Source organism: Myotis yumanensis, unplaced genomic scaffold (genome assembly GCF_028538775.1).
Source record: "Myotis yumanensis isolate MYYU_CA2020_CCGP unplaced genomic scaffold, mMyoYum1.0.hap1 SCAF_1, whole genome shotgun sequence".
Classification (NCBI taxonomy): domain Eukaryota; kingdom Metazoa; phylum Chordata; class Mammalia; order Chiroptera; family Vespertilionidae; genus Myotis; species Myotis yumanensis.
In genome coordinates, this window is record NW_027223752.1 from 43451061 (window position 1) to 43463897 (window position 12837).

The window sequence follows — 12837 nt, forward strand, 5'->3', positions numbered from 1 at the left end:
ATACTATAATTTATCTGTTTCATAGTTAAGATAGCACCTGTAAGCATATCGGAAAACACTGTAATTGCAGGGATATCCATGCAGCTGTGGCTAGTATAGTTGTTTGGACACATTGGACACCCAATATTTATTAAATAAATGTTGAACGAATGCCCCGAGGCAGAATTCATTGCTTCCTCAAGCATGCTCCTAGAACACTTGGCTTATACTGTCAGTTAAATCATCCATTCAGGAGACACATACTGAACACTTACTGGATCTCACACTTGACAAAGCTTTGCTAGAATAGAGCTTATCCTATCATATTATGGCCAGTTGTATTTGCACCCATGTTTATATACAACTGGGTTGTGGTCTACTTAAATTTGGAACTGGTCTCATTATAATGCCAGGGCATAATATAAGCTAGAACAAGGCATATTCAATAAATGTTCAATAAACACAATACACACCCACCCACACACACACACACACACACGCCTATTTGGTGATGCTAATGGTACTTAGAATTTTAATCCAAAATAGAACAATTAAGTGTTACTGTCACAGCATGTTTATATCCATTACCTTCATATTACTTCATGAGGCACAGTAAACTCCAGGTTCTGAACACCAAAAGTATATTATTATGTTCTTAGTAAGGGATAATTTAACTTTGCAATTTACAAAGTATTTCTGAAGTCCCCTTTAGAAGAGAATAGAAATTACGAAATAAGTTTTTCTTCTTCACACTCTGGACAATTGCATGCATTTCACAGACAGGAGAAATGTTCAACACTATACTGTTGGAGGAGTTATTTATTCTTGACCTTAACTATGAATAATTTTATGTTCTCAAGTATGGAATTCACAATTCTCATGTTATCTTAGCCACCATAACTGTAGGTGTTTTTCTTATTTGTAAAAATGCCTTATCCTTTATAAGAAATCCTTAAGCTATTTTTATGTCGTGATTATTCCTGGAAGCCATTTCCTTTACACTTAAAAGGGGGCCATGGTGTTGATCAGAGGGAAACTATAATTGCTTGTGATTCACCTGCAATGATTTCAAGTAGGAGGCACATCTCCAACTTCTCTGAATTGTACTAAGATCTTATTTGCTATTCTTGCTAATCTGTCTTTATTTTTCCTTTACCCAGAACAATAACATTTATTTCTGCCTGGTCTCATTTATGCACAGATATTCAATTTAATTACAAAGATAATCTCACCGGTGACAGGAAAATAGGTGTAGAAAATTGGTCTTTTGGATGAAGCACAGCTGCTACATAAACAATTTTAGAACAGCTTAAGATTTTAGAAAAGCTATTACATTAAAAGAATGCTTACTGTTTATTTATTTCAAGAAAATGATAAAGATTAAATGTGACCATTCCACTGGGTAATACTCCTTCCACAGGATTCCACCGGTTCCCAGGAAAGTTGACACCTGGTAAATGCTTTGCCATCTTGGGTAAATACCACTCATAAGTCATCATCTGCCAGAAAAATAACACATAATGTCATGCTTTTATTATATCTCTTTAAGAAAAATCAAATTTAGCAAGTACAAAAAAAGTTCTAAAATGTGGGTATATGCTCATCGAATATAAACATAATGGGCCCGGCCAGTGTGGATCAGTGGTCGAGCATTGACTCATGAACCAGGAGGTCATGGATCGATTCCCAGTCAGGGCACATGACCAGGTTTCAAGCTCAATCCCCAGTAGGGGGCATGGAGGAGGCAGCCGATGGATGATTCTCATCATTGATGTTTCTATCTCTGTCCCTTTCCCTTCCTCTCTCTGAAATCAATGTAAAAAAAAAAATCTTTCAAAAAAATAAACATAATTGAAAAATACATACAAGCAAAACTGATATGTGGCATTGACCACTCTTGTAATGACTTAAAACTAGGATTTCATGTCTTAAGTTATGACTCTCACGGGTAAGGTCAGCATCTAGTTTCATTTTGCTTTCGTGCATTTGAGGTACTATCCAGAATGACCTTCCCCATTCTGGAGAATGTGTACTCAACTTTCAAAACCAGCTTACATATCACTTCCTTTAGGATACCCTCCCCAATTTCCACAGCAGAATGATATGCTACTGCAGCACTTCACCTACCTCTAGTATAGCTTTTAGACTATTCCTCGCTAGACTGTATCCTCTCTTCTTTGTGCTTCTGCACCTAGCACACTGCCTGGCATAGAACAGTTCTCAAATTATGTTTGCTGAAGTTGAAATGTCTTTGATGGCCAGACTAGATAATCTAGGGAAAATAAAGATGTGCCATTACTCCGTTCTTTCATCCATTCTAAAAAAAAATACATTGTTCACCTATAAAGAAGAAGCTATAATCCCTGCCCGGGAGAAGCTTGATCATATAATAATCTAGGCTTCAAAGATAAAAACCTTTTGGCTAAATTATCTGAATTTATTAGTATCTCCAAATTAATTACATATGCTGACATTTAAAATAAATCATTAATATCAGAAAAGTCATTTTTCTTAATTCTATAGTTAATATATACTTAGCTATACTTTTATTTGTACAGATTTTCTTTTTTTAAAGAAAATACTCCTAGTCCAGCAGACTAATTTTAATGTAAGTGTATATGGCAAATATTCACAGAATACTTATTTTTTATTGATTTCAGAGAGGAAGGGAGAGGGGAGAGAGAGAGAGAAACATCAATGATGAAAGAGAATCATTGATCAGCTGCCTCATGCATGCCCCCTACTGGGGATATAGCTGGCAACCACAGGCATGTGCCCTTGACTGGAATCGAACCTGGGACCCTTCAGTCCACAGGCTGACGCTCTATCCACTGAACCAAACCAGCTAGAGCACAAAATACTTGATGAATTTGATTTTATAACCCAATAGTTTGTTCTTGGGATATTAACATTAATTAAATACCCACGGTTTGCTATGACATTCTTTCTCATTTAATTCTTATAACAACCTTATATGTGAGAACAATTATATCTGACTAGAGGCCTAGTGCACAAATTTGTGCACTGGTGGAGTCTGGCTGGCCCGCCCCAATTGGGGCCAATTGGGCTGGCCGGCCACAGGCAGTTGGCCAGCCGGCCCCACCCCCTGGTCAAACTCCTGGTTGAACTCCCGGTCGAGGGAACAATTTACATATTAGCCTTTTATTATATAGGATATTGTGAATGCCCACTGAACAGCTAGTACCTTCTTCTTTCTCACGAACACAATCCTGAAGTTGATCAGTAACCAGGGCAGCAATATGCTTGGGTCTAGTCATTCCCCTTTGTTGGTGATAGGTTAGGAGTGGGCATATGACAATTTTGGTTAGCGTGGCCCGAATAGAGGTCCACTTGGGGCTTCTGGGACACATGTCACTCCCAATAGAGAAAGGGGGTGGGGCAGGCCCTAGAAGAAGTCTGTGCTTGGTTTCAAGATGTGATGTTTGGAAGAGGTCACCCATCAGGTCAAGGTACCTGCAGAGAAGCTGCCCCAGAACACAGACATCACTGAATTGCTTATAGTAACCTAAAACCAACTATCTCCAGACTACTTGTCACGTGAGATTAAAAACTTTAAACTATCTTAATCAGGTATTTTGCTTCTTGCATTCAAAAGCATTCTATGTTTATATGATGGTCATTTCCATTTTATAAATAAGGAAACAGGCTCTGACAGAGAAAAAAATCATTAGTTCCATGTCACATATTCAAGAAGTGATGAGGACTTGAATTTTGGTCTAGGTAACATTGAAATCCATGTTTCTCAATTACGTATAGTAGTTGCCAACTCAAACAGTATTTAAAACCATACTGTGATACCATATTATCAACAAATAACCTAGCTTTTGTCAGAAGCTAGATTGAAGATAAAATTAATCAGTGTACTAGGTATAAATGTAAACTGCTTATAAAAATGTATCATTTGTAAGTTTCTCTATATTTGCAAATCTGTTTATAAAGTTTTCTCCAAAAAAGTTTGTTATTCACTAACTCAACAAAATTTGTTAAATAAGTAATGCATTTAATAATTTTCTCAACCAAACTAATCATAGTATTTTTTTTAAGATTAAGAATTTCTCTTTTCCTATGAGTGTTCTAAAAATAGATATATTCGTTCCCTTTCAAGTATTTATGGTTTAAATAATAAATCTTATAGTTTTAATATATTTCTTCAGTTCTAGAAGATTCACTTCTAGGACTTTTCACAAGTCCTTTCTGACCATATATTTTGCATATGATCAATCAAGTTCACACAAAATTCTATAGCAGAATCATGGTTAATAATTTCTATTTTGAGTGAAATGTTTACTTACCTGCAGTATGACTTATTTTATATTCAACCTAATTTATTCTAATCCCTGGGCCAGTGGGCAGTGTTAATTTGTATATAAAAGAACAATTTAAAAATAAATTTACAATAAAATATTCCCATGGTTTGTCATGTGAACTAGAGACCTAGTATATTATTTGAATCTAACATGAAACACATTCTTAAAATGTGTTTTAACATTAAACACTCAGTTTAAATAATGCAGAGGCAACTCATAGGACTTACACCATTAGTTAAGAAATAAACAAAAGAATATGATATATATTCTAAGAGTGATCATGATAACTGTACCCATACACTGTTAAAATACAGGTGTTTTTTTTTTTTTAAAAAAAACAACACGTTTTTAAATGATTACAATTACTATATTCTCAGTATATTTTCCATATACTCACTTCCTGATCCACTAATGAAATGTCTGGCCTCAGTCCCTCACAATAATGCATATAACGGAGAGAATTTCCTGGCAAATCTCCTCTGAGTAAGATAATTGCATCACGAGGCATAGAGGCTAGAAGGTTCTTCGCAAATTTATCAATCACATAGTTGGTCTTTTGGTCACAAATGCTAAATAAAAGAATAAAAAAACACATTATAATAGCAGCATATTGCTTCAGATATAATAAGACTGGGCTTATTTTCTGTCTCATTCCTTTCCCATCACATAATCTATATTTAGTGCTTCAAAGTATTCAAATTTATATTTTCCAACAACATGCTTATATTTGAAAGTGAACACTATCATCTGAAAAAAAAGGAACTAATTCTGCACTTGAGAAAAAAAATCAATGTATTGTTTCAATTCTGGAATTATAATCATTTTCATAAAAAGAGAATCAGTTAGGGCTCAAGAATAAGACCTTTTACTTTTCCTAAAAGTGTATCCAATTTAACTAAAAAGAAGTAAGGTTTCTGATTCCACCTGGAATTTAAGGTAATTTCATGTTAATTCCACTTAGTGCAAAGGAATATCCAGAAATGCAGAAAGAAATCTGCCAGTTTGTAGCATAAATTGGGATGCCCTTTGTCTGACTCTTGCATGCCAGATTGACCCTTTGCACCACTTCTTGAGCTACAGGCTCCCTGTGTTTCTCTCTCCCTTCCAGACTAAGAAATCATTAGAGAATGGGGCCAATGAGAAGAGAGGGAAGGAAGAGAGGGTTGAGTTGTTACTTCTCTCCAGGCATTATAACAAAAGCGGTGCAATTCCCTTCAATGATGAAGTGAAGGTTCTAACTGCAAGGAAAAACTGGCATGAATTCTGAGCATTTCCCATAGAATAAGAAAAAGACTACAAAAGCAAAAGCATCAAAAAACTGAGCAAGCAATGTCCTTCCTGGTCTCCTCAGGTCTATTACATTTAATGATACTGAGAAACACAGCCGAAACTTGAATCGGTAGGCTAGTCTCACAAAGCAAATAAGCCCTTCCAGGAACAAAATATTATCCTTGCCTTTGTAACCAGTGCAACTCTTTCCTCCTATGATCCCCTACTTTGCAGGATGATGCTTCACATTTACCACCCAGCAGTGTTGCTATCTATTCCATTCACCTGGGGCAAATAAAAGAATCAAAACAAAATAAAGCCTGTGCCGACATCCCTGGTGTTGAACCTGGATTGCCAAAAGATCCGAGCCAGAAGACTGGGATAAAAACAAGGTTGGGTAAACACACACTGTGGGCTTGGCAAACCCTTCTGAGCTAGCTATGGAGTTGGGTCTGGAATCCCACCAGGTGTCCTGGTGATGCAGCCTTCCTAACACTGGCTCTTCCCAGGTATTATAAAGAACATCAGTTCTTAAAGCTAAGTAGACAGAGGAAATTTAACCTTGTAAAATACCAATCAAATCTTATTACAAAACTCCCACAGACTCTTCCACTTCTGTAATGTTTACTCAATACTGCTGGAAATAAATGAATTATCACCTAAAACTTGGACATCTTTTAAGTTAGACTGAGATTTTCATTAGCATGATTATTTAAAAGATTTTGAAAAATACATACAATACTAATAATGCCTAAGGGTTAAAGAAGCTTTTAGACCAAGCATGTCAAACTCAAAGGCTAACTCGGGCCAAATAAACAAGGTTTAAGTTTATGTGGGCCGCAAAAAAACAAAAGCTTCAATTTTCATAGAAATGTAGGTTTATTTCGATAGAGACACACTGAATACAAAGGGCTGAGATAAATGAGTAATCGTTAACATAAAGTAACAGAACATTTTAATAAAAATTAATATTTTTTCTTGAACATTAAGTTACCAGACACAGAATAACTGCACAAATAAGCATAATACAAATAAACCTATTTTTCTTGTTCTCTGAGAACGAAATATTTCCTGTGGCGCACACCAAACAAGTCAGTCCAAGACCAATGACGTGGCAATCGGCTGCTAAAATATTCGCTGCTAGTATTAGTGGAGAGAAATGGTGCACCTGCGCATAAGGCATGTAAGAGAAATGAATGCAACACGATTATAGTAATAAGTCATTAGTGAATGTTGTAGCTTGTTATTAATGATTATGTATAACAATATTGTAAAAATTAAGTTATGAAATTTTTACTAAAACGTTTCTTACATACTGTTATATTGGCTGGGCCACAAAAATATTCATTGTGGAATACATGAGGCCCGTGGGTCGTGAGTTTGACATGCTTGTTTTAGACCTTTATTTTAAAACTAGAAGCCCAATGCACGAAAATCATACAAGAGTAGGCCTTCCTTCCCCCAGCTGCTGGCACCAGCTTCCCTCTGGCACCCAGGACCTGGGCTTCCCTCATAGCCCCAGCTTCATTCAGGAGGTCATCGGATCTAATTAGCATATTATGCTTTTATTATGATAGATAATTAACATTCACTTCTACAGTATGAACTAGGTAAGGACCAGGTACTACTCAAAAGATGAAATCTTTGAAGCCTAGGGTGAATTACTTTAGGGCACACGACAATGCCCAAATATCTTTACTCTCTATCTAAGTGGTCTTTTACATCATGGAATTTTATAGATACTGCAGACTCTACAAACTCTCTCTAGAGTTCCTTAGAGGAACATACACAAATGGTTTACATGCACCACCCTGTTTGCAATGCCCTCAATTACATATCACTCATGCTGAGATTCTGGTTCAAAAGTTTAAGGACCACAGCATTCAGACCAAGCTGTCTCACTCTGAAAAATGGTGGAAGGCGAAGATGAAATAAAGTCCTAGAATCTAAATATCCAAACATCTCTGGCTTGAGTGCTAACTTTCATAAAAATAACCACTTCCTACCTGTAATTAGAATATATTTGGTAAATTACAAAAAGAGCTGCTGAAAGCCATTCCAGATACTGAAAGCCTTTGGTGTTCAGCACTCGGTTACTCTCAGAAACTAGTGTGGCCAGCCCGATGCCAGCGAGGACTGCCACCACAGCATTGCTCTGCATCCAGAATCGCTCCACCTGTGAAGAGGCAAGCAAGGTGACTGATCTGCAATCAATCTGATACTTACATATCTTCCAAATATACTGCTTACACCTAGTTGCTTATGCCTGCTGTCATTCAGGTCTTGCTTACTGACTTCCCCAATCCAACTCCATGTTACTTTAGTTTTCAATTTTCAAACATTCCTTCCTCCCAGTTTGACATGTGAAGCTCCCTTTTGGGACCCACACATCCTTTTCGGTACTATGGACTTGGCGTTGAACTCCTGCAATATGTAAAGTGGAAGAGGTGGAGAAAGGTGTTTGCCTCACTCCTGATGTTCCCTTCCATGTGCAGAAGTGCCATTAGTTTAACACTCGCTGCCCTCTCACTTATTTCTTCCTGTAGGACCGTATGGACTGAGCTTACTGAGCAAGTTGGGAGCTGGGACTGGACCTGCATTGCCCAGTGGCAGACTCTGTCCCTGTGGCACCAGTGGGATGGAGTGGGGACAGAAGGCCTGGCCTGTGCAGCACTACCTGTGACTGGTGGGTAGGTTTGCCTACTAGTATTGTGGATGCAGAATGAGGAAGCCCCCTCGCTCACAGACATAAACCACATTTTCCAACATGAGCATTATCAGTGATAAAGGTGATTCTACTGCTTGTTATCTTGTTTCTCAACTGATTCAGAACTCAGGTGATTAAATAGGATACTATCTACTGGGCCATTTGAACACAAAAAATTGTTTCAGCTGTTAAGAAAGAGTTGTCTACATTTACAGTTTCTACTACAGAGAATCTCAGAAATGGTAGCCAGTTAAAAACAGAAATGTGGTTGCTATTTTGCATAGGCCTGGACAAGTGAGGTAAGAAATAATAAACTGTGTTGATAAGAGCCCCCAATTACAACTCGTATTTCTTTGCTATTTAGAAAAAATCCAGGAAAAATACAGTAGTACCTATATCTATTACACACATAAAATGCCTAACTTAAATCTACCTTACATTTATTTTTCTATTTAACTATTGTGTTAACTAAACAATGCATTTTTTACCGAAAAAGAGGCCTTTGCCTTACTAGTTCAATAATTTAATTTTTGATTATAATAATGCACATGTAATTTTAAATATGTCTGAGATAATCTGCTTTTCTACAAGATTCATGAGACAAACTGATATATCTTTTGACCAGAAAGTTTGTGAAGACTATATCTAAATAAAACTTACCACACCCATGAAAAGTGGTTTTGAAATATCTAAATTTGCCCTCCAAGCAAAGAACAATGAATAAATGCAAAACATTCCAGTAAAAAGCCACACTAATGATGGGTTCTGTCTGTCCCTATAAAAAATTAAAATAAGTCCAAAATTATTTGTGTACAAGAATATCAATACTACTATTACATAGTTTTAAACTATAGGAAAATATCTGGAACTCTAAAACTTTCCACTTTTAAGTAGGACTAAAGAAGGATCTCAGTGTTTCAAATCTGAATTGGAATAGATAACCAAAACATAGTCATAAAATACACTGTCTCTATATTCTAGACAACTAGGAAATATGCAGCAAAAGATACAAAGTTAAAATTTGCAGAAGAAATACAAATTATTAATCTTGTTAAATTAAAATGTAATTAACAAATGCAAAACAAAAGGATAATTTCATGCACCAAAATAATAAAATGACAAATCTCAATAGTATTGGCGAGAATGCGGTTGCATGAGAATGTATATTGGTACAGTCTTTAAGAAAAGTTAATTTGATAATATATATCAAGAGCCTTAAAAATATTCACATTTTGACCCTGTAATTTGACATGTAGGCATAAATCTTTAAACAATAACCAGAAATGTGGACAGAGATTAATCTCTAAAAATGCTTTGGTATCACTTATAATAGTGGACAAACTGGAAGCTATCTGAAGATCCTGAAATAGGAGAATATTTAATTATACAGACATTCAAATGATTTTAAATATTCTTATGGTATAGGGAAATGCTCACAATATAATGTTAGGTATTAACGAAACAAAACTATAAATATATATAGTGTATATATGGGCTAGAAATTAATGAAGGTTAATAGTGATATATTTTTATTATTTTTTTTTTATCATTGGAGGTTACTTTTATCTTTAGAGGGATTCAAATAGCTGTTTGCTTCTTTTGTAAAGCAATAATAATTGGCTGTGGGCAAAGTAAGGGATCAAACCGAAGTTTAAGACATTAAATGACTCACCTAGTTAGATTGTAATACACTGCTCAATCTTTCAAAATCACTAATTCATAATCAGAACAAAAACTATCAAGAAAATAATACATATCTGCCTTCATAGAAGTGGTTAAATTTATTTGAAATATAAAATACTAGAGGCCATGTTCTACAATGACATATTGAAAATATGAATTTAATTAATAAACATGGGAAAAATAACAGGAAATATTATATGACTCACCTTCTTACTAAACAAATATTAGCCCAAACGGCAAGGGCTTGGATGTTGAAGGAGAGTTCAGTCCTCATGTTTGTTACTTGAGAACTGTAAAAGACAATCGAACTTATTGTTGACAGAAAACAAATTTGGTTAATTCCAAAGAAAACATTCTTTGTAAAATACATCAGATTATGTACTGAATAATTTTTAAAAATATATATATTTTATTGATTTTTTACAGAGAGGAAGGGAGAGAGATAGTTAGAAACATCGATGAGAGAGAAACATCAATCAGCTGCCTCCTGCACACCCCTTACTGGGGATGTGCCCGCAATCAAGGTACATGCCCTTGACCGGAATTGAACCTGGGGCCTTTCAGTGCGCAGGCCGACGCTCTATCCAATGAGCCAAACCAGTCAGGGCTGTACTGAATAATTTTAAGGGATTAAGTCAGATTGAAAATTATTTTTTCTTCTTTCAAATTCGGGAGAAAAAGTACTTCAAGAAAGAGTTAAATAGTTCTAAGATATTTTCCAATTGTAACATTTGGTTATCAATTTATATAATTTGGGATAGCATCAGAACAAATAATTTTTCAGTGTTTGTGATACTAGTATATTGTATTGATATTGTAAAGCAATTTGTATTCCTGATTGGCTTGATAAGAAGTCATCTGAAATGGGTTTCTGAACTTCTTCCTGGCCTCCAGTGATTAGCAATTAAAAACAAAATTAATTCAAAGCATTTTTTGGAGATCCAATCATGAATTTAAAAAAGGACAAGAGAAAGGATCCCAGCCATTCATTTCTGGGTTACCTTTTTCCTTTAAAAGGTTTCCTTGTTTTCTATATTATTTGGTTCAAAAAATGTTCAAGGAATCTCTGAGAAGTGCATCATTTTTCCTTATAATTACATTAAATTCTTCCATTGGCTTAATAAACTAATTAACAAGCATTTTCCAAGTGGTATCTGAGCTCTAGCAGTCTCCATTTTTTGAAAAATAAATGATTCAATATACCATCTAAAAGAACTTTCTTCTCCCTACTGGCAATTTTACTGGAGAAAATGTGATGCCATAATTATGGAAACCACACAATGTGTATTTTACTAATGGAGACTCATCAACTATGGGAAGATATCCTTACTCATTTTCAAATACACTTAAAAAATTGATTCCAGCATGAGGCCCATTTCAAGCCATTCTTCAAAAGGAACGAAGTCAGCCTCAAAATTAATTCTTGGAGATATGTTGCTTAAATGTAAGCTCTAAAACATGGTCACTGCCTAGGGTTAGATTCAATAATTTCCTTGTACAGGATTGCAATTTAGAGATACGCGTGGGGAAAGAATTTAATTTACTCGACTGGCAAAGGGTTGATGATTAGGTTCCATCATTTTGAAGGATTTTCTAGTAAGTTAATTATGAGTTCCCTTTCTCAACACTCTTGTCCACCTGAAACAATTAAACACTAGAAATTCTCTTAATCTGAGAGTATAAGGATTATGCCTCCATTTTTACATTATAATCTTGTCCGAACAAATAGTGTGAGTGGCCATCATTTTTGTCAGGTCTTTTTTCTGGGTGTATAGCCAAACTTCTATTATTTCAGTGTAAAGGGGGCCTACAATTACCAAATAGATGACTTTTATGTGCAACTTATAAAAGTTAGATGTCTAGTCTAGGGTTGCTCTTGAGAGTTCTTTGAAGTTCATGTGGGATTTGTTAAAGCAAATACACCAGTAATCCTGAGTGTGATAGCAACCCCGAAAGGTAGGTAAAAAAGAGCAGGCAGTGAGTCTTTGACACGGAGCAAAGAAGGAGAAAGTAAAAGCCCCGGGACACTGGCAAAGCTGTCTTTAGCTTTAAAAGGGAAACTGAGCTTCTTTGCTGTCTCCCCAGCAAAACAGGAAAGTGGGCTGTAAAAGTCTTAGACATAAACAGAAATATTTAAAATCAGCTGTGAGAACCATCAAAGGTTATATACAAATAATTGGTGGCAGGAAAATGTTTTCAAAATAGAGTATAAAATGAAAAACAGAAGACTAATAAATCAGTATGTACAGAGGTGGACAAAAGTAGGTTTATAGTTATTAGTATGCAAAAGTTTATTCTTGTATTATTATTTTCCCATATAAAAAACTGTAAGTCTACTTTTGCCTACCCCTGTATATTATAAGCCCATTAAAAAACGAATATATTAAAAATATTGGAAAAATAGATAAAAATATTAATGGATTAATAATAGTGGTTACCTTTACATGCTGGAATTATAGTAATTTTCATTTTTGTATTTTTGCTTAACTGTATTTTCTGAACTTTTCATAATAATTTTGTATCCTTTTTTTAAAAAAGAAGGATGAAAGAAAAACAAGCTTGCAAATAAGATAGAAATTCTGAGAACCTATGAAGTGATTTATATATAGAATTGAAATATTCTCGATAATTTATATAAAAAATTTTAAGTTGATTTTTAGAGAGAGGAAGGGGAGGGGAGAGAGAGAGAGAGAGAGAGAGAGAGAGAGAAAGAGAGAAACATTGATATGAGAGAAAAACATTGATCAGTTGCCTCCCGCACATACCCTGACCAGGATTCAAACCCAAAACCTACATATGTGCCCTGATCCAGAATTGAACCCCTCACCTTTGGTGTATGAGATAACGCTCCAACCAAGTAAGCCACACTGG

At 35.4% G+C, this 12837-nt stretch overlaps 1 protein-coding gene across 3 annotated transcripts in view; it reads right to left on the minus strand.

Annotated features, from left to right (window-relative positions):
* Positions 1–12837, minus strand: part of TMEM260 (transmembrane protein 260) — a 55679-nt gene that overhangs the window by 11037 nt on the left and 31805 nt on the right. For 2 of the 3 annotated variants that reach the window (XM_070419170.1, XM_070419163.1), the window contains exons 8-12: positions 10173–10256; positions 8944–9058; positions 7583–7752; positions 4705–4876; positions 1330–1478 (exon numbers count right to left, since the gene is read on the minus strand). In XM_070419170.1, the coding sequence (XP_070275271.1) occupies positions 1330–1478; positions 4705–4876; positions 7583–7752; positions 8944–9058; positions 10173–10256 (690 nt within the window). The remainder of the gene's footprint in view (positions 1–1329; positions 1479–4704; positions 4877–7582; positions 7753–8943; positions 9059–10172; positions 10257–12837) is intronic. The other variant, XM_070419175.1, reaches the window with a different exon arrangement.